The sequence below is a fragment of the Hemitrygon akajei genome, chromosome 11 (genome assembly GCF_048418815.1).
Source record: "Hemitrygon akajei chromosome 11, sHemAka1.3, whole genome shotgun sequence".
NCBI classification, from domain to species: Eukaryota; Metazoa; Chordata; class Chondrichthyes; order Myliobatiformes; family Dasyatidae; genus Hemitrygon; species Hemitrygon akajei.
In genome coordinates, this window is record NC_133134.1 from 5,629,976 (window position 1) to 5,657,597 (window position 27,622).

The following is a 27,622-nucleotide window of genomic DNA, read 5'->3' on the forward strand; positions in this document are numbered from 1 at the left end:
ATATAATTAAAAACAATAAATACACAAGATAGCTGATTGTATGCACAAGTACGGTTCTAACTTGTCCAACCTCTCCTCAAAATTCAGTCCTCAAGTTCTGGCATCATCCTTGCCAATCTTTTCTGCACTCTTTCCAGTTTAATGACACCTTTCCTATAGCAGAGCCTAACTGAACGCATCTCAGCAGTGCCTAGTACAACCACATTGTGACCTCCCAACTTTTGTACTCAGTACCCTGACAAATGAAGGTCAGAATTGCCAAAACCCTTCTTTGACTATTTATTCCCCTCCATCAATGATGCCTGATCTCTGAGTTCCTCCAGTATTTTGTATGTTTTGCTCTGGATTTCCTGTATCTGCAAAATCTTCTGTGTTTACCACCATGTCTAGCTAGGACTCCACTCTTAGGGAACCATGTACCTGAAACTCCAAGGCCCATCTGTCTACAACGTTCCATGTCTACAACATGGTGCTGAACATCTTGAAAATAAATCTTGCTGGAAATGTTCAGTAAATGCAACCGCAATAGCAAAGGGAGAAACAAGCTGGTGTTTCAGTCCACCGAGATTTCACTCCACACCTGTCATGTGACATCTAAAGGTCCTATTGTGAACTGATTTCTGCTTTAATGAAACTTTACGGATATAGTGGAGAGGAAATAAGAGTTGATCATTATTCAACAATATAATGGCTGATCTACCTTAAGCTTTATTTTGCAGTCTTATCTGCAAATTAATGCTCAGAAATGTATTGATCTGTTTTGTATGAATTCTGGGACTCTGCAGCCATGTGGAATAGGATTTACCAATATTTACACAATTTGAGTCTTAAGTAGTTCCCACACTCATCCTATGAGACTGCAAGCTCAAATTTTATTGTATATTGCGTCTACCTCAACAAATCTCTGAATAATTAGTATGTCCCATTGCTCTAGTCTTTGGATGATAACTAAGGTGACTTCTGACAAGATATTTGCACCCTGGAGATTCTCCCATGGATTTGCCCTAACCTGATCAGCATTCCCTTTCTGCTCTATATAAATGATTTACTCTCGAACAACTGGTTCCATAAAATTTGTGAAGGATAGTGTGTGTGTGTGTGTGTGTGTGTGTGTGTGTGTGTGTGTGTGTGTGTGTGTGTGTGTGTGTGTGTGTGTGTGTGTGTGTGTGTGTGTGGCAATCCCAAGTTCAGGAGCAGTTATTAACCCCAACCATTAATTTCCTGAACCAGTGGGGATAACTTCACTGAACTGCTCCAACAACCTATGGATTCACTTTCAAGTACTCTTCATCTCATATACTCTATACGTTTTGATCATTTATTTATTTATTATTGCTATTACTTTTTTTTTTCTTTTGTATTTGCAGTTTATTGTCTTTTGCATACTGGCTGTCCGCCTGTGATACGGTTTTTCCACTGATTCTATTATGGTGCTTTGGATTTGTTGAGTATGCAAGCAATAAAATGAATTATAGGGTTGTATATGGTGACATATAAGTACTTAGACAATAGATTTACTTTATACTTTGAACATTTTGTGTGTGTCTTAGCGAGATCGACTGCCATACTGTGCGCGTCTTAGAGGATCACGGCCGCCATACTGTGTGTGTCTTGGAGGATCACGGCCGCCATACTGTGTGTGTCCCGAGCACCAGTGGGCGACACAGGGACGATGATGTCGGTGAGGGTGAATTCTGCGCTCACAAACCTCGCCGTAAGTGAACCTTTGTCAGTCTCTCCTCCCGTGGGCAAGTCACTGTTTGAACAGCCGTGTGGCCTGGGATCTGTGTGGTGCGGCGAGCTAAGAATGAAGCGGTGACCCTGGGCGCTGCGGCCTAGGTCGGTGTCCGCCGGCCTCAGTCTCCCGGGCTCTGAGTCTCAGCATCCCGCCATCGGGGCTCCATCCGCGACTCGGAATTCTTCATTCTGCTGTTAAACACAGCGGAAACCTGGCTGCCGGAGGCTCGGTGTACGGGATGGGCTTGGGCCGCTGGGTGAAGGTCACCGGGCGGCCGGCGGAGCCCAGATCCGTTTGGTGCTTGGGCCGGCTAGGCAGCGGTACCGGCACCCGTCTCGCAGAGGCCGGTACCGCCCGAACCGCCCGGAGTCTGTGAGATTGCAAGGGTTAATGCCGTTCCAGCACCCGGCTTCTTGGGGGAAGGATACCCAAGGTCCTTGATGCGTGAGGAGGTGTAACAGCAATTTCTAATCATTCCATGACTGCTTATGGCCTCCACTCTCACCTGCATACACTGAGACACAAGAGACTGCAGATACTGTAAGGTGATAAGGATATAAGAGCAGAGTTAGGCCATTCGGGCCATCGAGTCTGTCTGACCTTTTTTTAAACGTCATTCTCCCGCCTTCCTCTTTTACCAATGGGGAACCTGTCGATCTCTGGACCCACAAAAAATGGTCTCCCTAGTTTTCCATGGCAATGAATTTCACAGATTCACCATCCTATGGCTGAAAAATTTCCCCATCTCAAGTTTTGAAACAATATGGAGAACTAACTGTGTCCTGAACCCTTAATGGTGAGGCCAGGCACAAGCTGGGTGCCCACTCTCCCCAGCACCCTCACTCCTGCTGTCGTGTCCCTGTGGTCACCCACTTTGATCTCACTGACCACTTCCACACAAACATGCCTGTCTGTGAGCTCCTTGACAGGTTGAGGCTCAACATAAATTAGAGAAAGAACCTCTCATATTACTCAAAAGAAGGATACCAGAAGTATTTTAAGTGTAAAAGAGAGGTGATAATATGCTGGAAAGGTAGTAATGGGGAACAGAGAAATGGGGCACAAACCAAATCAGTATTTTGTGTCAGTCTTCACTGTGGAAGACACTGACAGAATGGCAGAAATGCAAAAGTGTAGGGGACAGAGATGTGTGTTGTTGCTGTGATTAAGGAGAAGGTGCTTGGGAAGCCAAGAAGGCTGAGAAGGTAGAAAAATCACCTGAACCCTGATACCCCAGGGTTCTGAACAAGGTAGCTGAAGAGATTGTGGAGGCATCAGTAATGATCCTACCAGAATCACTAGATTCTGGAGTGGTTCCAAAGGGCTGGACAATTGCAAATGTTAGTCCACTCTTTAAGAAAGGAGCGAGGCATAGAACAGGAAATTATTAGGCCGGTTAGCCTGACTTCAGTGGTGGGGAAGATGTTGGAGCCTATTATTAAGGATGAGGTTTTGGGGTGCTTGGAGGTGGTTGATTAAATGGGCTAAAGTCAGCATTTCCTTAAAGGAAAATATTGCCAGACAAATCTGTTGGAATTCTTTGAGGAAATAAGGAACATATTTGATAGGCCGAATGGTCTAATTCTGCTCCTGTGTTTTATGGTCTGCTTGGGCAGTCTCCAGCCTGACAGCATGAGCACTGTACTTTTGATAACCACCACTCCATTACTGTTTTCCATCAGATCCACATGGCCCGCTTCAGTCTCTCTCTTTCGCCTGCTCATCATCCTCTCTCCCCCTCCCCCACTCTCTCTCCCTTCCCTCCCCTCTCCCTCCCTCCCCTCTTTTCCCTGGCTATCTCCCAGTCCAGATGAAGGCTATTTACCTGAAACTTTGACTGTTAATTTCTCTCCGGAGGTGCTGCCTGACCTGTTGAATTCCTCCAGCATTTTGTGTGTTGCTTGTGATCTGAAATGTCAAGCCAGCTCTCTTCCTTCACAGATGCTTCCTGACCCACTGTGTTCTTCTGACAGTCCTGATTAACGGCCCCTTAACTGTCTTTACTGTGTGTGTCCCTCAGTAGATGCTGCCTGACCCACTGTGTTCCTCTAGCACCCTTGTGTGTTACTCAACATGTAAAAGATATTTGGAGAAGTATTTGACGGCTCTGGACCTGTACTCAGTGGAGTTTAGAAGAATGAAGGGGGTTCTCATTGAAACCCATGAATGTTGAAAGGCCTGGATAGAGTGGATGTGGAGAGGATGTTTTCGATATGGGGGAGTCTAGAACCAGAGGGCACAGCCTCAGAATAGAGGGACGTCCATTTAGAGCAGAGATGAGGAGGATGGTGGTGAATTCATTGCCACAGGTGATGGCAGAGGCCAAGTGATTGTATATGTTTAAGGCAAAAGTTGATAGGTTCTTGATTAGTCAGGGCATTAAATATTATGGGGAGAGGGCAGGCGAATGGAGAGGGAAAATAAATCAGCCAACATTGAATGCAGAACAGACTTGATGGGCTGGATGGTCTAATTCTGCTCTTGCATGTTATGTCTTGCATGGATAGGAGAATTCAGAGGGATATGGGCCAAATGCGGGTGAATGCAAATATTTTGGTGGCTATCACATTCAGCCAGTTGGACTGAATAGCCTGTTTGCATGCTGTATTGCTCTGTGAGCCGGATGTGCATCAGGCCTGGCACGGACACTGTGGGCTGAAGGGGCTGTTCTTGCACTCCATAGTTTTATTCAGCTGAAAATCTGTTTATCCAAGGGATAAGGAATTGTACTGGCTGACACAGTGTACAATTGCACAGCAGTGACCAAACTGTTCAAGATACTCAGCAGGTTGACCAGCATCTGTGTGGCTGAGGAAGTAGAGGGGAGCAGTAAAGAATTACCAAAGATTTGGGTTGAAATCTTCCAGTAGGATCAAGGGTCAACTTTATTTGTTGTTTACACTTCCATGGATTAGGAAGTTACTATGTTGTGTTGGCAGGACAAGCAACAATAAAACAACATTCAACAGACTAGGGCAGACAGGAAGGCTTTATAACTGGTCAACAATGGTCCAATGAGCCATGCCACCCGGCCTGATCCCAGGTCACTTTTCAATGACCTACTAACCTGTACAGCTTTGGAACGTGGGCGGAAACTGGAGCACCCGTAGGAACCTCATGCAGTCATGGGGGGGGGGGGGGGGGAATGTACAGACTTCTTACAGACAGTCTTGGAATTGAACTCCAAACTCTGGAACGGCCCAAGCTGTAATAGCATCCCACTCACTAATGCGTTACTGTGGTGCCTCTTCTTGAGACACTGCAGTCCTTGAGGAGGGGTATGTTTACAGTGGTGGGGAGTGGTTATAATTTACCTCAATGGCCCTTAAGGTTGTTATAATTGGGGGTGGTAATGAGGACAGGCCTCTATTAAATGCTCTCAATGTGCATCTCAAATAACCTCTGACAGCTAAGTCCAGCTCCGGGCCTTCACGTGTGGCTTAGCTATTAGGTCTGGTGAAGGGGCAATGTTCCTACTGAAGGGGCAAAGGCAGGCTACTGGCATCTTAAAACCAGTTGATTTGGGCAGATGGCATTCTTCAGCTGTGACGGGCAACTCACTCTGATCTCAAACCTCCACTGCCTTGCAGCTATATCCATTCACGGGGAAGGCTTCAGGAGTAAACCCCGAGGGAAAAATTCGGAGTTGGAGACTCTAAGGCAGCCCTATGTTGAGTTCAATGCTGACTGGCAACTCCTGTGATGCTGTTGGTGCCAAACTGTATCGGTCTCTGCCATTTCTTTGGATTCATCAGCTGTGTGGAGAGGGGGAGCCTGTTACATGGACAACAGCTCGCTCTCCATATCGTACTGCCCGGGCTTGTGTATCATGTGATCAGCTGGGACACAACATCCATGGTTGACCCCAACCAGCGAAGAGGCTCAATTGGTTTGGGCTCCTTGGCAGATTTTGTTTGATCTCATTCTTGCAAAGTATTTTGGGATGTTATGGATATTTTATAGAGGTGATTGTGTAATCAAGTGTTTAAAATCACCAAGGGCACAGATAGGGTGAAAGGATTCAGACTTTTCCGTGGGGAATCAGAATCAGGTTTATTAGCACTGATATGTCTCATGAAATTTGTTTTGTGGCTGCAGTACAGTGCAATACTTCAAATTACTAAATTATAATATGAATATATAAAATATAAGTAGTGCAAAAAGAGAAGAAAATAGTGAGGTAGTATTTATGGCCTGTTCAAAACTCTGATGGCAAAGAGGGGTAAAGCATTCCTCACAGGATTGGAAAAGGCTGTAGAGGGTTGGAAACTCAGCCAGCTCCATCATGAGCACGAGTCTTCCCAGCATCAAGCACATCTTCAAAATGCAGTGCATCAAGAAGGCGGCATCCATCATCAAGGACACTCCCCCCCCGTCACCCAGGACATGCCCTCTTCTCATTGCTACCATCTGGGAGTAGGCGCAGGAGCCTGAAGACACACACTCAATGCTTCGTACACTCTGCCATTAGATTTCTGAACAGTTCATGAATACCATCTCACTACTTCGCTCTCTTTTTGCACTACTAGTTTATTTTTTATATATTTCTTATTGTAATATATAAATATTTTTGTGTATTGCATTGTACTTCTGCTGCAAAACAAAATTCATGACTTGTCAGTGTGAAAAAAACAGATTCTGATTCTGATGTTCAACTTTGATCTAAGTGGATTGCAGGTCAGACTTGAAGGGCTGAATGGCCTCTTCCTCTTTCTGTTTCCTTTGCTTTCCTAATATTCTCATCCATTTTACCCTCTAATCTCTCTCCTCCAGCAATTTTTGTTTCTTCTGTAAGGTGGTGTTGATCATTCCAGTTGGATGGCTTGCCGTTTGAGAATGCTTCTTTCCACACTGATTCTTGTGAATCTTCAATTTCAGACCAAGAGGTTCTATTCCCTGAAATCTGCAGTCAAGAGTGAGCATGCAGCGGCCGCAGAGAAGCTCCCACCCCAGGTGCCTCAGGTCAGTCAACATCCATCACAACGTATAGTCCAGTAGTGTGATTTCACCAACATTTTGAGGGAGGTGTAGAGACTGTGCCCTCTCCAAGACTGGAGGATCATCCGGGGGTTAAAGGACTGTGAATGTGGGTAGCTGCGAGGGAGGGGAGAACAGATTTTGTTCTTGTTTTGTTGCTTCAGTCCTGAAGAAGGGTCTTGGCCCAGATGGTCGACAGATTATTCATTTTCATTGACACTGTCTGACCTGCTGAGTTCCTCCTGCATTTTGTGTGCATTGCTCTGGATCTCCAGACATTACTGTTTGTGTCTTGTTGCTTGTTGTGTTCTGTGTGAGCGTGCTGTGTTGGTGCCAGAGTATTGGGCTGCCCCCAGCACATCGTTGAGTGTGGTGGTTGTTGACAGAAACAACACATTTGGATGTACGCGTGATAAAGTTGGATCTTTCAGAGGCTGATGTCCGTGGGTAGTGTGCCACACACCTCTGAGGTTGCTCTCACCTCCACTTGCACTGTGATACAGTGTTAGTGTTTGCACAAACTCTTGTTTTTATTGCGTTTTGGGGCTTTGATGTTTTTCTTTGAAGGGCTCCATGGTACTGTTCCTTTGTTTTGTGGCTGTGTGTGGAGAAGACGAATCTCGGGGTTGCACACTGCAAGCATACTTTGGGAATAACTGTACTTTGAATCATTCAACAATCTTTGTGTGGGTGAATGCTCCCACCTTTTTAATTACAACAGACAAGATCTTAACATCACATTGTTAGCTTTATTTATCATATGCACTTGGAAATGTGCAGTGAAATACGTTGTTTAGGTCACTGCCCAATACAGTCTGAGGCTGTGCTGGGGGCGGCCTGCAAGTGTCACCAGTGCAGAATGCCTACAAAGTCCAACCCTAACCGGTACACCTTTGAAATGTGAGAGGAAACTGGACCGGACAAAGTAGGGTTAGTAGGTTAATTGGTCACATAGTTGAAATTGGGTGGCCTGAGTTCATTGGGCCGGAAGAGCCTGTAACTGTGCTGTATCTCTAAATAAAAAAGATCCCACAAACATTGGTGATTGGTCCATCTTGGGAGGTAAATGCTAGTTGGCACTGGAAGCCTCTCTGCTCTTGTTTGTCTTGGTAGACAGGGATACAGTGTAATCTGTAAGGTGGCACCCCCCCCCCCCCCCCTCAGCTTTACAGGATTGTGCCAGTGCTGTTGTGTGGGCCTCAGATACCTGGAGCTGGGTATTTATTTCACCCCACCCCTGGCATCCGGGATTCCTCTGAACAACCACCTGAGTCTCAACATGGACAAGATAAAAGAGTCGATTGTGGATTTCAGGAAGGCTCAGGTTGACCACTCTCCATTGTATATCAATGGCTTTGCCATGGAGAGAGTGAAGAGCACAAAGTTCCTTGGTGTGCACGTAACAGACAATCTAACCTGGACTCACAACACCTCATTAGAAACAGAGAAGAGACGACACAAGAGATTAAGGCATGCAAGGCTCCCCACTCCCATTCTAACAACTTTCTACAGGAGCACCATGAAGAGTGTCTTGTCTGGCTGCATCTGTACAGAAACTGCGAGGCATTGGACTGCAAAACCCTACAGAAGATAGTAAAAATCACTGAGAGAATCACCGGGCTCTCTTCCCCACCCCATTTGTGACATTTACCAGGAGCATTGTAGGCAAAAGGCCTGAAGCATTGTTGAGGATCCCACAGTCTCATTGAGCCACTGCTGTCCAGAAAGAGGTACATATAGAAGCATCAGGAGCAGGACTGCCAGACTGGGTAACAACTCCTTCCCTCAGGCTGTGAGACTAATGAATACCCTGTCACCACCAAGGTCTCGTCACTAGGACAGAGAGCTTACCTGTGCTACACACTACACGCATTTTGAATTATATTTTATTAACTTGTTTGTGGTAAAATTCTGTTTGATGTGCTGTGTGTAATATATGTTTTGTGGGTGCACCGTGGCCCGGAGGAAGGTTGTACAGTCAATGAACTTGAACTCTCTGATTTGGGTGTCAGGTGATCTCCTGGTGGCCTCTGCCTACCAGACACCTCTGTCACATATTGGCTGTTACTTGACCACCAAACAAACGGTGTAACCAAATTGGGACAACGGGAAATACAGTTGTTTCTCAAGAAACAAGTCAGGGTTTAGCATTCGAATCTGAATCAGGTTTATTATCACTGGCATTCCGTATGATATGGAGTTTGGCGGCAGCACCACAGTGCAAGACATAAAGGATAATAGAAATGACAATAAGAAAATATACAGTATATAAAATCTAAAAGATTGTGCAAAAGAGGGCAAAAGATACTGAGGTAGTGCTTATGGATTCATTGTCAATTCAAAGGGAAGATGCTGTTCCTGAAACATTGAGAGTGGGTCTTCAGGCTTATGAGAGGAGAGCATATCTTGGGTGATGGGAGTCCTTCATTATGGATGCTGCCTTCTTGTGGCATTGCTTTTTAACAATATCCTCAATGCTGGGGAGGCTAGTGCCCATTGCAGAGCTGGTTGAGTTTACAATCCTCTGCAGCTTTTTCCGATCCTGTGCAGTGACCCTCTCCATACCAGACAGTGATGCAAACAGTTAGAATGCTCTCCACGGTACATCTGTAGAAATTTGCTAGTCTTTGATGACATGGAGAATAATGCCTTTATATTAATTTATTTCCTCTATTGTAGGTGTCCAAATTGCGAAATGGATTGGTGATAGCCTCCCTGGAGAATTACTCTCCAGCCTCTAAGATTGGAGTATTTATAAAAGCGGGCAGTAGATATGAGAGATCCGGGAACTTGGGCATCACTCATGCTCTCCGACTGGCAGCCAACTTGGTGAGTAAAATTCAACAGAAAAGCCAGTTGATCGGAAATTTATATAAAGCTGTTTCACAATGACTTTCATCTTATTCATTTTAATTAATGGGACATTAACTAGGCTTGTAAAAGTTTGAGTTTTATTAAAGACCATAAGATAAAAGAACCCATTGAGTCTACTCCGCCATGATTGAATTTTTTTTCTCAACTGCACTCTTGTAACCCTTAACTCCTAATCAATCAAGAAGCTATCAATTTCTGTTTTAAGTATACCTTCCGCAGCCATCTGTGGCAATGAATTCCACGGATTCTCCACCCTCTAGCTAAAGAAATTCCTCCTCATCTCTTTTCTAAAGCAACGTCTTGGAATTCTGAGGCTGCAACCTGTTGTACTATTGGAAACATCTTCTCCATATGCGATTCCCCCCCTCATTCTTTAAAACTCCAGCAAGTACAAGCTCAGAGCTATCAAACACTTACACTATCATACATTAACACTGTCATTCCCGGAATCATTCTTGTAAGTGTCCTCTGGACACTCTCCAACACCAGCATGTCCTTTTTTTGATAGGGGCCCAAATCAGTTCTCAATACCTCTTTTTTGAAAAGTTCAGAGCTTCCCTTGAAATTAACTGCAATCACTTATGCAAAACCTGTTTTGATCAACAGACCACCAAGGGAGTATCGTCGTTCAGAATAACCCGTGGCATTGAAGGAATTGGGGGCAGTCTGAGGTAAATTTATTTAATCAGTGCAAGTTTTCTGTACTCGCCAGTAAATCAGTGTTGGGGGCTGTTTCTAGCGCAGTAGAAAGGCACACCATGTAGTTCGACCTCTGAATACAAGTGTCGACTTGATGCAGAAGGTGGTTGGTGGCTTTGTGTTCTATTTCAGAAAGTTCCAGATTTCACTACTCTACCACCAGAGGTATGGTTTTTCAGACACACTGCTAATCTAAAGCTCTTGTCTTCCTGTATGGTTCAAGATGATGCCAGGCTGTGGTCTCTGTTGAGAATTTGACTCAGGCTTGGTTGTGTTTTATTTTGGTTCAGAGGGACAAATTTGGGGATGGAGAAGGGAGTTTAGATTAGATTCAACTTTATTGTCATTGTGCCGAGTACAGATACAAAGCCAATGAAATGCAGTTAGCATCTCACCAGAAGAGCAAAAGAATAGTGTTACTTATAAAATAACTGTGAATAAAAAGTAAGTGCTACAGCACACAAATATAAAAGTACTGAGACAGTACAATATGGATGCAATACTGCTTAGCGCTGTGATGTGAGATTCAGCAGGGTCACAGCCTCAGGGAAGAAGCTCTTCCTGTGCCTGCTGGTGCGGGAGCGGAGGCTCCTGTAGTGCCTACTGGGTTGGAGGAGAGTAAAAAGTTCATGGTTAGGGTGAGATGCATCCTTGATAATGCGAATCACCCTGTCCAGGCAGCGTTTATGGTAGATGTTCTCAATGGCGGACAATTGGGTGCCGATAATCCGCTGGGCAGTTTTCACCACCAGCTGGAGTGCTTTGCGGTCCGATATGGGACAATTGCCATACCACACTGAGATGCAGTTGGTGAGTATGCTCTCAATGGTACAGCAGTAAAAGTCCGTCAGTATCCTAGGTTAGAGGTGAGCTTTCTTGATGCTCCGTAGGAAATAAAGGTGCTATTATGCCTTTTTGATCAGGATGGAGGAGTTCAGGTTAGGGTTTAGAGACAGAAGTGGTGGAGTTGGAGTCTAGGCCTCCTCTCTGTGTTTGAAATTGAGCAACGTGGACATGGACTTGTGACAAAGGATGTCTGTGGATGTCATTGAGAACAAAGGCTGATGGTCCCCTGGTCAGCGGGTATTGGGGTCAGAGGTCTGTGAGGGCAGGACATACGAGGGTCGGTGATCTCCTCCTTCCAAGTATGCGAGTTGGTGAACCCTGAGTTCGAGGCCTGGAGTTCGCAGTCCTGACATTGGCCACTCCTGGGCTTGATAACAAAGACTGAAGCAGGAATCAGGTCAAGGCCGAATGGATGAAGCCATGAGTCTGCAAATGCACTGGGGAACTTGGGCAAGTCTTAGGTTATGTTAATGAATGCAAACAACACATTTTGCTTTACCCTAACCCGTACGTGTTTAGATTGTGAGAGGAGAGCCATGTGGTCACAAGGAAAACGTATAAACTCCCTCCAGACAGAGGTGGAAATTAACCATGTGTGCTGTAAAGTGGTATGCTAACCGCTGTGGTACGCTGCTACCTGTGAGATGGGTTGATTGAAGCCAGGAACATCCAAGCTTGTGTTCGTAGAAACAGCACTGCACTACAGCTGACTACACTGCATCCACGAATGACAGACTCTTCCTGCTCTTTTCAGTGTGACGTCGACCAGGGAAAACATGACCTACACAGTGGAGTGTATGCATGACTATGTGTGAGTATTGGACCACTGCAGTCCTCCTGAAGGTTGGGAAAGTATGCAAACTGTTGATTGTTGGAAATATAATGGCAGGAGGGAACCACTAACTCTATTCCACCTTTCTTTATGGTTAGTAAGACCATAAGATATTGGAGCAGAATTAGGCCATTCAGCCCATCAAGTCTGCTCTGCCATTCCATCATGGATGATCTATTTTCCCTCTTAACCCCATTTTCCTGCCTTCTCCCTGTAACCTTTGACACCCTGACTAATTAAGAATGTATCAACCTCCATCTTAAGTACACTTTGCCTCCACAGCCGTCTGTGGCAATGAATTCCACAGATTCACCACCCTCTGGCTAAAGAAATTCCCCCACATCTCTGTTCTAAAGGGATGTCCTTCTATTATGAGGCTGTGCCCTCTGGTCCTAGACTCCCCCACTATAGGATACATCCTCTCCATATCCACTCTGTTGAGGTCTTCCTGTGCCTTAACCCCTTCTCTTACTCTGTCTCTATATTCTTTTATATTCTATCAGGCAAAAATCTTTAGATCTCAGATTTGGAACTGTTAGTTGGGCTAGTGTCCAGTTTTAACCTTTGTTGCTAGACTACCATTACTTTAATAGGGTGGATTATACTGTGTTGATTTTCCGCTCATTTGTGGACACCATTTGTATGAATCATCTTTTAACTCCTGCATGTGTTTCTAGTTTAATAATTTTATCTTTGCTCTTGTTCTGGTAAACCTGAGGTGCTTCACCATGTTAAATGCAATTGTCCAGGTTTTCTAACCTTTGATTTTCTTCGCCTTCAGTGACACAGTAATGGAGTATCTGATCAACGTTACCACTGCCCAGGAATTCAGGCCATGGGAACTGAAGGAACTCCATCCAAAGCTGGAACTTGACAAGGCCGTTGCCTATCAGAACCCTCAGACAGGTGAGGTTTGATAGGACAGATAACAAAACCATTTTGTAATGTGATCTTCAAAAGGCTGCATCATTGAGGAGTACTCTGAAATTTATCAGTCATTGGTGAAGCCACATGGATTACTGTGTATGGGTTTGGTCCCCCTGTTTTGGGAAAAAAGTGGTTAAACTGTAAAGAGTACAGAAATATATTACGAAGATGTTGCCAGGACTAGAGGGACGAAGTTATTGGGAGAGGTTGGCCATGCTGTGTCTTTTTCCCTTGAAACATAGGAGAATGAGGGGCAACCTTATAGAAATTGCTTTGTGGATCCAGAACTGGCTTGCCCACAGAAGGCAAAGAGTGGTTGTAGATGGATCATGTTCTGCACAGAGGTCGGTCACCAGTGGGATGCCTCGGGGATCTGTTCTGGGACCCTTACTCTTCGTGATTTTTATAAATGACCTGAATGAGAAAGTGGAGGAATGGGTTAGTAAATTTGCTGATGATATAAAGGTTGGGGGTGTTGTGGATAGTGTGGAGGGCTGTAAGAGATTACAGCGGGACATTGATAGGATGCAAAACTGGGCTGAAGGGTGGCAGATGGAGTTCAACCCAGATAAGTGTGAGGTGATTCATTTTGGTAGGTCAAATATGATGGCAGAATATAGCATTAATGGCAAGACTCAAGGTAGTGTGGAGGATCAGAGGGACCTTGGGGTCCAAGTGCATAAGACACTCAAAGCTGCTATGCAGGTTGACTCTATGGTTAAGAAAGCATATGGAGTATTGGCCTTTATCAATCGTGGGATTGAGTTTAAGAGCCGAGAAGTAATGTCACAGCTATATAGGACCCTGGTCATACCCCACTTGGAGTACTGTGCTCAGTTTTGGTTGCCTCACTACAGGAAGGATGTGAAAACCATAGAAAGAGGCCTGGATAAGGTAAATGGTAACATTCTTTTCCCCAGGATTCGTTCATTACGTGCCGTGTTGTATGACGTGGGCGATCATAGTCTTTACCATGGCTGTGATTGTTCTTGGCATATTCTTCTACAGAAGTGGTTTGCTATTGCCTCCTCCTGGGCATTGTCTTTACAAGATGGGTGACCCCAGCCATTACAATACTCTTCAGAATCTCTGCCTGGCATCAGTGGTCATATAACCAGGACTTGTATTATGCACCAGCTGCTCATATGACCATCCATCACCTGCGCCCCGGACTTCACATGATCCTGATCAGGGGGCTAAGCAGGTGCGACACCTTGCCCAAAGGGTATTGATGATGGCTGGGGTCACCTGTCACCCAGCCTACGGTTGGATTGTGGAAAGCAAATGTTATTTTTGTTATGATTGTAGGTGTTCTGGAGAACCTGCATGCTGCTGCTTATCGTAATGCCTTGAGTAATCCCCTCTACTGTCCGTCTTTCATGGTGGGTCAGCACACAACAGAACAGGTAAGAATGAAAGGCTCTCCACAAGAATACCTCAAGGGATAGATGTGGAGGATTGTTCCTAATGTGCCTGTGTGCTCTTCTCTACATAGCTGCACCAATTTGTACAAAGTAATTTCACAACAGGAAGGATGGCTCTTGTTGGGCTGGGTAAGTGTCACATTCTATTTATTTATTTAGAGATACAGCATGGAACAGCCCCTTCTTGCCCAATGATCCACACTGCCCAGCAATCCCCCCCCCCCCCCCCCGATTTAACACAATAACTTACAATGCCTAATTAACCTACTAAATTGGGCGGGACTCCAAGTAGAGGTCATGGGCTAAAAGTGAAAAGTGTAAGGAGAACATGAGGGGAAGCTTCTTCACTCAGAGGGTCATGAGAGTGTGGAATGAGCTGCCAGGGCAAGTGCTGCATGTGAGCTCGATTTCAATGTTTAAGGGAAGTTTGGACAAGTACCTGGATGGGAGGGGTATGGAGGGCCAAGGTCTGGTTGCAGGTCAATGGGACCTGGAAGATTAATGGCTCAGTACGGACTAGATGGGCCAAAGGGCTTGTTTCTGTGTTGTACTTTTTTCTGGCTCTGTGAACTGTTACGTCTTTACAATGTGGGAAGAAATTGAAATACCTGGAGGAAATCCACACACTCACAGGATGGATGTACAAACTTTTTACAGACTACGTCAGAATTGAACTCCGAACTATGAAACGCCCAAAGCTGTAATAGCATCGCGCTGACTGCCACGCTACCACTCAAACAGATTTAAACACTTTTGGTTGTCGTGTGCAATTTGTCAAAAAGAACCATGTCTCTCTCCATACGGGCAGCCTGACCTGCTGAAGGTCCTTCAGCATGTTGTGTGTGGACTCAGTGTGATGTATGTTTTGTGTAGGATACCGTCACAGTGAAGAAGAAATGTCACATGGTATTCTTATTCTAAAGAGTTCAATGTGGAAGTTATGTACACACAGCACTGGAAAGACTCAGCAGGTCAGGCAGCAGCAATGGAGAGGAACATATGGGTGTTTTAGGTTGAGATTTTTCATCAGGACTGGGGAAAGGGAGGGGAGACAGTTGGTATTAAAAGGTGGGAGAGCAAGTGGTGGCAGGTGATAAGGTGGATCTAGTTGAAAGTGGGGGGAGTAGAAACTGTGAGTTGTTAGGTGGAAGTGACTAAGAGAGGAATCTGATAGGACAGTGGACCATGGGGAGAAAAGAAAGGAGGTGGGGAGGGAAACCATTGGGAGGAATGTGTGGGTGATTGGGGCCAACAGAGGAAGAGAGGTGAGTGGTTGAACCTACCAACGTAGATAATTTTTATGTTTAGCCAATAGATTCTCATGTGAAGCACTGACCTTTCTGAATGAAGGGAGAGCATTTGCAATTGTTTAGTTTTCTGGTACTTTATCTGTGGTTAAAAATGTAAAAGGTCTGTCAGAGACCCAGCAATCTCTTCCTTGCTTCTTTTAATGAGCTGGGATAGATTCTATCTGGTTCTGGATATTTGTCTGTTCTCGTGTGCTCCATTAATTCCTCCTCCCTGATATTATCATGTTCCAGATATCAGCAGTACCTTTTCCTAATTCTCCAGCCTCTGTGACCTATTCCCTGGTGAAATCCCTAATTTCTTTAGCCAGACAGTGGTAAAATCTGTGGGATTTATTGCCACAGACAGCTATGGAGGACAAGTCATTGGGTATATTTAAAGGGGAGGTTGATAGGTTCTTGATTAATCAAGCTGTTAAAGGTTACGGGGAGGAGGCAGGAGAGTGGGGTTGTGAGGGATAATAAATCAGCCATGATAGAATGGTGGAGAATATTTGATGGGTCAAATGGCCTAATTCTGCTCTTATGTCTTAAGGTCTTACCTGCAAGGACTATTAAGGGCCTGGTTGGTGGTGAGGGAGGAGGTTGAAGTTGCGTTCCAGGTTCTTAGTGCCCTAGGATTTGTGTCTAGTACATTAATGCTGTTGCTTCCCTGTACCCACAGGTGTAAGCCACGAGGTATTGAAGCAGGTGGGTGAGCACTATTTCAACATGAGGAGCGGTATCGGCACACCAGGCACTGCCACCAAGTTTCGTGGAGGTGAGCTTTGTGATCGGTGTACACAGGTAACTTCGTATTTACAGTAGCAGAACGAAAAGCTGATGAAGGCAAACAACCAGATTTGGGACCTTAACTGTGTCCTTTGTCAACATCTGATCAGCTTTCTTTCTCCAGGAAGCAGAGTTAGTGCCAGGTCCAAGAACACCAGAATCAAATGCAGGAATATGGCTCAAAGCCCAGAGCCCCAACATAGGCTGATCTCAGCCTTGACGTTGTATTCCCTTGAACACTCCTCTCTTTGCGACCCACGGGAGCATTAGAGCTTCTCTTGTAATATGAGCACTTGCCTGTTCCACATTGTTCTGCTTTAACCACAGGGTTCCTTTAGGAGAAACTAACTCCTTTCCCTCTCCTCATGAAAGTGATGTAAATGCCAGGTCTGCATTTCTGGAAAACCCTCCTTAAAAATATTTTTGTCTATGTGTGTGTGTGTGTGTCTCTGTGTCTCTGTGTCAGTCTCTCTTTCTGTCTCAGTCATTCTCTCTCTGTCTTTCTGTCTGTTTCTCCCTCCCCGTCTGCCCATATCTGTCTGTCTGTCTCTCTCCATATATCTTCCTGTGGCCCCATGTCAGTTTCTGCTAATATTCCCTTGAACCAGCTTGAGATATTTTGCTGCTGTATAGGTGCGATATAAATGCAAGTTCTTCTGCTAATGAGTTCCTCAGTTTTTAATTATGTCACAACTAATTTAATTGTAATCAATCTAGTAGAGCCTGAATCAACTCCACACTCTAAATGGGTCAAGTAAGACAGTAATAAAATTAGTTAAGAGTGGAATTTCCATCTACTTATCCTGACAATATTAATGTATGTTCTTACGAAAAGAACTCTGAAAAGAACTCATTTATATATATTTATAATTTATAGTATTTGTATGTTTTGCACTGTAATGCTGCCACAAAACAACATATTTCATGTCAGTGATAATAAATCTGATTCTGTCTTGAATTACCTTTGGTCAAAGTACAGAAAGTTGCCGAAAAAGGGTCAGTAAATTCATAAAGGATACCACCCACCCTGCTCATGGACTGTTTGTCCCACTCCCATCAGGGAGAAGGCTACGTAGCAACCACACCAGGACCACCAGACTCAAAAACAGTTCCTTTCCTCAAGCAGCAAGGCTGATCAACACCTCCATCTGCTAACCCACCTCTCCACACCCCCAACCACCACTACTTCATCATTTCCTGTCGGTCACCTAATGTACAGACACTCCTGTGCTTAGCTTCACTTTATGGACATACAATCAAACCGTGTGTATAGGCTATCCTGTTTAGTTACATTTATTGTGATTTTTGTGCTGCATCAGGTTCAGAGTAACAATTATTTTGTTCTTCTTTGCACTTGCATACTGGAAATGACATTAAACAATCTTCAATTTTAAACAGTTTTGTAGTGTGGCAGATTAAATGAGGAAAAACTTATGTTTACAATAATGAGTTTAATGTTGTTTTTATAATCTATAAAGATACATCACAACTATTTATTAAAATATGAATCATTATATTTGTAAAAGATGGACATGTGACTGGTGAAGATCACTCTTCATACCTATGCTAATATTTTAAACTTGTGTGTCTCCAGGTGAAGTCCGTGAGGAGAACAGTGATTCTCTGGTTCATGCTGCTGTGGTGGCCGAGAGTGTACCTGCGGGCTCACCTGAGGCCCTCTCATTCGGGGTCTTACAACAGGTTCTTGCTGCTGGCCCTTATGTTAAATGGGGCAGTAACACATCCAACAAGTTGTACCAGGCGATTCTAAAGAAAAATACAGGGCCATTCGATGTAAGTTTGGCTTCTATACTAAAAGATTTCTCTCTTTGAGTTTTTATTTAAATTTGTATGTAGTAAGACTGACTTTGCCCTACAATATATTCCCATGAACAGGTTTCAGCATTCAATGCTGGCTACTCTGACTCTGGGCTGTTTGGTATCTACACCATCTCACAGTCTGCTTCTGCAAGTGACGTATGTATATTCCGTGGTGGAGTATAGAACATTACAGTACAGTACAGTCAAAAGTAAATTTATCCGAGTACATATATGTCACCCTGAAATTCATTTTTTGTGACCATTCACAGTAAACATAAAGGAAGAAAAAAACAAGCAAAATAATAATAAGTAAGCAATAAATATCGAGAACATAAGATTAAGGGTCTTTGAAAGTGAGGCCATAGGTTGTTGGAACAGTTCACTGTTGGGGCAAGTGAAGTTGAGTGAGGTTATCTTCCAGATACGATAGGGTCTTTTAAGAGACTCCTGGATAGATACATGGAGCTTAAAAAAAAGAGGGCTATGAGTAATTTCTAAATTAAGTACAAATTTGGCACAGCATTGTGGGTCGAAGGACCTGTCTTGTGCTGTAGGTTTTCTATGTTTCTAGGTTCAAGAGCCTGATGGTTGAGGAGTAATAACTGTTCCTGAACCTGATGGTGTAGGACTTGAGGCTCCTATACCTCCTTTCTGATGGCAGCAGCAAGAAGAGAGCGTGGTCTGGCTGGTGGATGCTTGATGAAGGATGCTCACACCGCCAGGTTCAAGAGCGTTTATTACCTTACAACCATCGAGCTCCTGAACCAAAAAGGATAACTTTACTCACCTCAACTCTGAACTGTTCCCACAACCTATGGACTTACTTTCAAGGACTCTTCATCTCACGTTCTTGGTATTTATTTGTTTATTGATTGATTCATTCATTCGTTTATTTTTTATTTGCATAGTGTGCCTTCTTTTGCACATTGGCTGCTTATCAGTCTTTATTTCTGTGTAGTTTTTCATAGATTCTATCGTATTTCTTTACTTTTCTGTAAATGCCTATATGAAAATGAATCTCAGGATAGCATGTAGTGACGTGTACATATTTCAATAATAAATTTACTTTGAACTTGGTATTTTCAATCTTCTAATCTAATCAAGTATGCAAATCAGAAATTGGGTAAATCAAGGCGGAATTTCATTTTGTAATTATCACTAAAAATTGTTTTTGGTCTTTTTTATTGTAAAATGTGTGAACTTTGAATTCCAGGTGATCAAGACTGCATTGGCTGAAGTCAAGAACATGGCTGAAGGCAATATCACCGAGGATGACCTGGCGCGTGCTAAGTAAGCCTAGTAACTTCACCATCTACTTACTTCAATTGTAAGGAAGGCAAATGGCTTCATTTCAAGAAGACTAGAATATAAAAGCAAGAATGTAGTGCGGAGGCTTTATAAGGCAACGGTCAGACTGCACTGAGTATTGTGACCAGTTTTAGAACAGCACAGGAACACAATGTGGCCCACAATGTTATGCCAGACTGAATAATTTAAACGGACATTTTAGGCCCTAGAAAGGATGTGCCGGCATTGGAGAGGGTCACGAGAATGATCCTGGGAATGAAAGTGTTTACGTACGAGGAGCATTTGATGGCTCTGAGTCTATACTTGGTGGAGTTTAGAAGAATGAGGGGGGGATCTCATTGAAACCTACTGAATATTATAAGGCTTACATAGATTGGACATGCAGAAGATTTTTCCAGTAGTGGGAGAGTCTAGGACCAGAGGGCACAGCCTCAAATTAGAAAATGTTCCCTTAGAATAGAGATGAGGAGGAATTTCTTTAGCCAGAGTGATGAATCTGTGGAATTCATTATCACAGACTGCTGTGGAGGCTAAGTCATTGGATATATTTAAAGCAGAAGTTGATAGGTTCTTGCTTAGTCAAGGCGTCAAAGGTTACGGGGAGAAGGAAGGAGAATGGGGTTGCAAGGGATAATAAATCAGCCATCATGGGATGGCAGAACAGACTAAAGGGCCAAACGGCCAACTTCTGCCTGTGTCCATAAGACCATAAGGAACAGAATTACGCCATTCAGCCTATCCTGTCTGCTCCACCATTCCATCATGTTTGATTTATTTTCCCTCTCAACCTCGTTCCTCTGCCTTCTCCCCCCACCCTTTGATGCCCTCACTAATCAAGAATGTATCAACCTCCACTTTAACTATACCCAATGATTTGGCCTCCACAGCCAAATATTATGGTCCTATTCTGGCCTTCAGCTATTAGAGCCTTTCAAAGAGGGTAAAGTAAAACTCTTTGTAAAGTTCAACAACTTATCCTTTACAGTAGCTTTAAGACTTTGGTGCCAAGACTGCTCATTCTTGACTGCTGGGTGTGAGCACACAGAATGGGTTGATTAAGTTACATTAGACAACACTGAGGATAAATCCTATGGTATGAGCCAGAAATGAAAAAAAAACAGGAAATGTTGGGAATAGTCAACACAAGGGAGAAACAGTTGGTGTTTCAGTTTGGAGATCTCTCGGCAGATGTGTTTATTCTGGAGAACAATCAGTGTCTGTACCCATAAGAATTAATAAATTGGGAAAGGAAGAAAGATCCAGTGTACAGGATGTTCAGGTCACCAATTTGTAGGCTATTCGGCCCAACATTCCTTTACAGGCTCTTTCCGTGAGGCTATGCAGTTTTGTTTTCCTTTGTAATTGTTGGGGTAGAATAACATAGTTAACTGGCTGGGCCTAAAATCTTGATGCAGAGTTTGTATCCTCCTCTATGTGCTGCCCTTCAGTGTTCGCTCGGTGAAAGACTTGCCAGATTGTGTTTGTCTGCGTCTGCACTCGTGCATGAGGAGGAACTGCTGCGTGCTTGTTCTTGCAGGAACATGTCTCCAGGACAATATCCCATGCATCATCGATCTACAGGCCAGGCCACCCAGTGATTTGGGCTATATTTTGTTTCTGTAACTGTGTTTTTCTGCTGTAATAACTATATGTGCCTCGTGCTGTGTTTTGCACCTTGTCCCCAGAATACTATTTCATTTGGCTGTATTCATGTGTATAGTTGAATGACGATTAAACTTGAACCTGAACTTGACTAGCTGGGAATTTCTATTCAGATACATTATTAAATCTGGAGAAGAGATAGTATTGGCTGTCATATCCATCACGTAATTCCCATGGGTTAATCAGTGCAGGAAGTCTGCAGTTCTTCAGCAGGCTGGCCTGTGTATTAGTATTGGTGTATTATTGGAACTTGTACTGAGAAATATTGAAAAAATTTGTGTGTCGTCCGGCAGGTCATTCCATACATAAGTACGGTGAGGCAGTGAAAAGAGAATGTAGGATAGAGTGTTACAGCTACAGAGAAAATAGATGAAGTACAAAGGCCACTGTGAGGTAGGTTAGAAGATCAGGGGCTCATCTTTCAGTCTGTTTGAGGTCTGTCAGGGGGATACAAGCTGTTCTTCAGTTTGGTGTTTTGTGCTTTCAACCCTTTGTATCTTCTCTGACAGAAAGAGGGACTAAGAAGAAAGAACGACCAGGGTTGGAGAGGTCCTTGTGTATGCTGGCTGTTTTCCCAGGGCAGAAGGATGTTAGATGGGCAGAATGGCCTAATTCTGCTTCTGTGTGACATGGTATTTTCTGTGACTGCCAGCCCACCTGCTGGGGAAGATGCAGTGTGACTTTCTGGCACCAGAACTGAAATTCTTCACTGTGACCTCTAACTGAAGGACACTGGTTTGCTTTGCAGAAGCCAGCTCAAAGCCAAGTGCCTGATGGCCGTTGAGACATCAGACGGGCTGCTGGATGAGATCGGCTCTCAGGCCCTGCTGACCGGCACATGCGTGCCCACCCCGGATCTGGTTCAGCGGGTCGACTCTGTGACCGTTACAGATGTGGTGAACGTAAGTAACTGAGTCGTAGTTGGTATCATTCAGATGTGATTTCAGGCCTTTGCGTCTTCTGTGAATGAGAGAGGGGACTAAGAAGCTAGCAGGATGGGAGAGGTCCTGATCATTGAGTCATCCCTGGGTTTCAGTGCTGTTCATTGCATTTAAATGGTGAAACAGACTGCTGGCCAGTACCGTGGTGCGTGTGTGTGCGTGTGTGGTTGCACTGTGTAAGGACTGAGGGGGCCTCTGTCTTTGCCCAGACCCTCTGTGTAGTGGATTGAGCATGGGGACTGAAGTCCTGCCAAAGGCACAGCCAAAATATTTCACTAAATCTTTGGGATGTTTGGATGATAGGGTCTCATAGCATACTGTTTGCTGCAGTGCTTTATAGTGTCAGTAATCACCGTCACTGCCTGCAGAGTTTGTACTTTCTGTGACTTGGATTTTTCCGGATACTCCGGTTTGCTCCCACGCTCCATATTCGTACCGGTTAGAGTTAGGAAGTTGAGGGCATGTGATGTTGGACCCAGAAGCACTGGCAACTCATGTGAACTGCCTCCAGCACATTGTTGGACTGAGTTGGTCATTGATACAAACAGTACTTTTTACTGCAGGTTTCAAAGTACATGTGGCTAATAAAGCTAATCTTAAAGTACAGAGTATTATTCTGTAAAAGCAGAAAGAGCAGCTGAGAACGGGAACAACAGGGTTAACATTGAAGATCAAACAGTACAGCACAGGAACAGGCCCTTTGGCCCACAGTGTTGTACTGAACCAATTACTGATTAAATAGCCAACTAATCTCTTCCGTCTGCACAATGTCATTTTCCTCACATTCATGTGCCTATCTAAACGTCTCTTAAAAGTCCCTAATAGATCTCTTAATTTAGTTTAGAGATACAATATGATAACTTTCCCTTCCGGGCCGTCGAGCCCATGGTGCCCAATTTCACCATGTGATCAATTAATCTAACCCATACCAAAGCACTTGGATGAAACCCAAGAGTCATGGAAAGAATGTACAAACTCCTTACAGACAGTGGCGAGAAATGAATCCCAGGCACCCACTACTGTCCGTTTAATTAAAAACTTGCCCCTTGCATCTCATTTGAGATTACTTCCAGTCCCAGAGTTCAAGGGACTAAATGTCCTTTTGATGATGTTGGGTTGGGCCCAGTGATATTGGAGCAGCCACATTGTACAACTGTTGGCAGCTGTGACCCTCTTGTCTATGAGTCACAATCACCCAGAGTGATTATCAGGGTTTTTGGCTTCACCCTGTACCGTGAGGATGTGAGGTCTCTCTGGGTTGTGTCTGCTGGTGGTGTGATTCTCAGACAGGTTGTGATCAGCTTCCCTACACTGCACGGGTGGTCAGGAAATGAGTTCAAAGTTCGGTAAATTTGTTATCAAAGTACGTACAGTGGTGCTACAAAGTTTGTGAGCCCTCAAATTTTCTCAATTTCTGCATAAATATGACCTAAAATGTGATCAGATCTTCATGCAAGTCCTAAAACTAGATAAAGAGAACCCAATTAAATAAATAACACAAAAACATTATACTTGCTCCTTTACTTTTTGAGAAAAATGATCCAATATTGCATGTATTTGTTAGGAAAAGTATGTGAACCTCTGGGGTAATGCCTTCTACAAATCAGATGAGATTGGAGGTGTGGTTTGTAGAGGTGCCCTGCCCTATAAAAAAGATACACAAGGTCAGGTTACCGACAAAGCCTACTCTGCTCTGCTCTTTTTGTGTCCCATGCTTTGATCTAAACAGCTTTCAGAGGACTGTAAACACAAAATACACTGCAGATGCTGGGGTCAAAGCAACAGGCACAACACACTGGAGGAACTCAGCAGGTCGGGCAGCATCTGTTGAAACAAACAGTCAACGTTTCAGGCCGAGACCCTTCGTCAGGGGGTCTTGGCCTGAAACATTGTTCGTTTCCACAGATGCTGCCCAACTGCTGAGTTCCTCCAGCGTGTTGCTTTCAGAGGACCTTAGAAGAATTGTAGAGATGCTTGAAGCTGGAAAAGGCTACAAAAGCATTTCTAAAGACCTGAGTGTTCATCAGTCCACGGGAAGAGAAATTGTCTACAAATGGAGGAAACTCAGTACAGTTGCTACTCTCCCTAGGAGTGAGCATTCTGCAAAGATCACACCAAGAGCACAACGTTCAGTGCTGAAGGAGGTGAAAAAGAACCCAAGGGTAGCAGCAAAGGACCTGCAGAAATCTCTAGAACTTGGTATTATCTCTGTTCATGTGTCCACTATAAAAAAAAAGCACTGAACTAGAATGGCATTCATGGAAGGACACCATGGAGGAAACCATTGCTCTCAAAAAAAACCACTGCTGAATGTCTCAAGTTTGCAAAAGACCACATGGATGTTCTACAATGCTTCTGGGACAATGTTCTGTGGACAAATGAGACAAAAGTTGAACTTTTTGGCAGAAATGCACACCGCTGTGTTTGGAGGAAAAAGGGCGCTGTACATCAGCACCAAAATCTTACCACAACTGTGAAGCATGGTGGAAGAAACATCATGGTTTGGGGCTGCTTTTCTGCCTCAGGGCCTGGATGGCTTGCAATCATTGAAGGAACAATGAATACAAAGTTGTATCAAGTTATTTTACGGAGAATGTCAGGGTATCAGTCTGTCACCTGAAGCTTAATATAAGTTGGGTAATGCAACAAGACAAAAGTACATCAACAACAGAATGGTTTGAAAAGAAGAACATTTGTGTTTTGGAATTGCCGAGTCAAAATCCTGACCTGAATCTTATAGAAATGTTGTGGAAGGATCTGAAGCAAGCAGTTTATGCAAGGAAGCCTACCAATAGCCCAGATTTGAAGTAGTTTTGAAAAGAGGAATGGTCTAAAATTCCTCCAAGCTGATGTGCAGTACTGATCAACAGTTACTGGAAACGTTTGGTTGAAGTTATTACTAAACAAAGGGATCACACCAGTTACTGAAAGCAAAGGTTCACATTTTTTTCCAACAAATATCTGTAATATTGGATCATTTTTCTCAATAAATAAATGAACATGTATAATGTTTTTTGTTTTTAATTGGGTTCTCTTTACCTAGTTTTAGGACTTGCATGAAGATATGGTCACAGTTCATTGTTGGGATCAGTGAAGTTATCCCCTCTGGTTCAAGAGCCTGATGGTTGAGGGGAAAGTAATTCTTTCTGAACCTGTGAGGTAGGACCTGAGGTTCAGAGTATGGTCTGGATGGTGGGGGACCTTGATGATAGATGCTACCTTCCTACAACAGCACTGGCTGGACATGGGGTAACTGGGCATGTGGGAGCCAAGGTACAATTAATCACTGACCTTTCCAATAGCAATTTGCATTTATGCAGATTGTTAGCCAGTAAAACCAGTTGGGACAGACATCTAGAAATCAGAGTTGATAGTTGCTGCAACTTTTTAAGAATCTGGTTTTGGAGATGGCAGACAGCCTCAGGAGTTAGAGCAACCTCCTGCTTCCTAACACAAACATTGTTCTGTTTTGCAGGCTGCAAAGAAATTTGTATCTGGTAAGAAGTCGATGGCTGCCAGCGGAAATCTGGCCAACACACCGTTTGTTGATGAATTGTAAACTTTTTCCGTCACCTGTCCAACCTGGCCAAGTGGTATTGGCACATTCACTAATAAAATATAGATTATTGTCCCAGTCAGCAGTGTCAGTGTCATTTATTCATGTGTGGTGCATTACTGGAGGACAAATATCCAACATGGAAGTCTGGAGAAACATGATGTATCTCACATCTTTTACTCCACTGCTGCCCAGTTTTATATTGGCACATTGTGAGCTGCTTTCAGTGGTTACATGTAGTTCTTTTTGTAGAAGAGTGCTGCCTTAAACTGGTCCCTGGTCCTACAGGCAGCTGAAAGGGGTGAAGAACATCTTGTGACAGGGTTGTAAAAAGAGCATTTGGTACATTTGACTTCACAAATCAAAGTACTGAGTACAGGAGTGGGGATGTGATATTGGAATTGTATAAGACATTGGTGAGGCCTAATTTAGAATTTTGTGTGCAGTTCTGATCACCTACCGGAAAGATATCAGTAAGACTGAAAGAGTGCAGATAAAATTTACAGGGATGTTTCCAGGACTTGAGGACCTGAGTTATAGGGAAGGATAAAATAGGTTAGGACTTTATTCCCTGGAATATAGGAGGAGGAGGAGAGATTTGATAGAGGTATACAAAATTATCAGGGGTATAGATAGGATAAATATAAGTGGGCTTTTCCATTGAGGTTAAGAGTAGAAGAAGAAATGTTCAAGGGGAACAGAAGGGAACTTCCTACTTGAATGTGGAACAAGCTGCCAGCAGAAGTGGTGGATGCAGGTTCTATTTCAATGTTTTTGAGAGAAATTTGGAGAGGTACATGGATGGGAGGGGTAAAGAGGTCTATGGTCCAGTTGCAGGTCAATGGGACTAGGCAGATCAATAGTCAGCACTGACTAGATGGTCTGAAGGGCCTTTTTCTAGTGTACTATGGCTACTTGCTTGGTATGACTGGGTGCAGTTAGGAACAATGAGCTCAAAAACTGGCAAGTCAGTGGGCAAGAGTCTTAAGACCACAAGACAAAGGAGCAGAATCGGGCCATTCAGTCCATCAAGTCTGCTCCGCCATTCCATCATGGCTGATCCTGGATCCCACTCAACTCTATACACCTGCCTTCTCACCACAACCTTTGATGCCCTGACAGATCAGGAAACTATCACTTTTCGCTTTAAATGTACCCACGGTCTTGCTTCCACAGCTATCTGTGGCAGAGCATTCCACAGATTCACTATTCTTGGGTTAAAAAGAATCCATCCTTTCCTCTGTTCTGAAGAATTGCCCCTCAATTTTGAGATGCCCCACCTTAGGAAACATTCTCTCCACATCCACCCTATCTAGTCCTTTCAACAATTGGTAGGTTTCAATGAGATTATCCCACATTCTTCCAAATTCCAGTGAGTACAGGCCCAAAGCTGCCAAATGCTCATATGTTAACCCCTTCATTCCTGGAATCATCCTTGTGAACCTCCTCTGGACTCTCCAATGACAACACATCCTTTCTGAGATAATTGCACCACAACCAAAACTGCTGACAAATCTCAAGTGCAGCTCAGCCAATATCTTACAAAGCCTCAGCATTATCTCCTTGCTTTTATATTCTATTCCCCTTGAAATGAATGCCAACGTTGCATATGCCTTTTTTTACCACAGACTCAATCTGTAAATTAACCTTCAAGGAGTCTTGCACGAGGACTCCTAAGTCCCTCTGCAATTCTGGTGTTTGAAATTTGCTCCCCATTTAGATAATAGTCTGCAATATTGTTCCGTTTACCGTTACTATATTCCATCTGCCATTGTTCTGCCATTTCTTCCAATTTGTCTTAAGTCCTGCAATTGCATTGCTTTCTCTACCACCTACCCCTCCACCTATTTCCATATCATCTGCATACTGCCTTTTTTACACGGTGAGTGCGTGAAATGAGATGCCAGTGATGGTGGTGGAGGCGGATACGATAGGGTCT

The 27,622-nt window shown here is 43.9% G+C and overlaps 2 protein-coding genes across 2 annotated transcripts in view; one reads left to right on the forward strand and one right to left on the reverse strand.

The window, feature by feature from the left end:
- LOC140736321 (PDZ domain-containing protein 9-like) overlaps positions 1–27,622 on the reverse strand; it is a 63,919-nt gene that overhangs the window by 124 nt on the left and 36,173 nt on the right. The gene's annotated exons all lie outside the window — the stretch shown is intronic.
- uqcrc2b (ubiquinol-cytochrome c reductase core protein 2b) lies at positions 1,581–25,761 on the forward strand. The gene is made up of 14 exons (XM_073060122.1): positions 1,581–1,714; positions 6,617–6,700; positions 9,395–9,544; positions 10,196–10,260; positions 11,889–11,945; positions 12,748–12,872; positions 14,202–14,299; positions 14,389–14,446; positions 16,289–16,384; positions 17,990–18,189; positions 18,292–18,372; positions 19,430–19,506; positions 21,935–22,088; positions 25,603–25,761. Exons 1-14 carry the CDS (start codon positions 1,673–1,675, stop codon positions 25,684–25,686), a joined length of 1,371 nt encoding a protein of 456 aa, XP_072916223.1. The 5' UTR covers positions 1,581–1,672; the 3' UTR covers positions 25,687–25,761.

Coding starts and splice junctions, on each gene's coding strand:
- uqcrc2b (XM_073060122.1), top strand. CDS start 1,673: ATGATGTCGGTGAGGGTGAATTCTGCGCTCACAAACCTCGCC. Junction 16,385..17,989: donor TGCCACCAAGTTTCGTGGAG/GTGAGCTTTGTG, acceptor GTGTGTCTCCAG/GTGAAGTCCGTGAGGAGAAC. Junction 22,089..25,602: donor CCGTTACAGATGTGGTGAAC/GTAAGTAACTGA, acceptor TCTGTTTTGCAG/GCTGCAAAGAAATTTGTATC.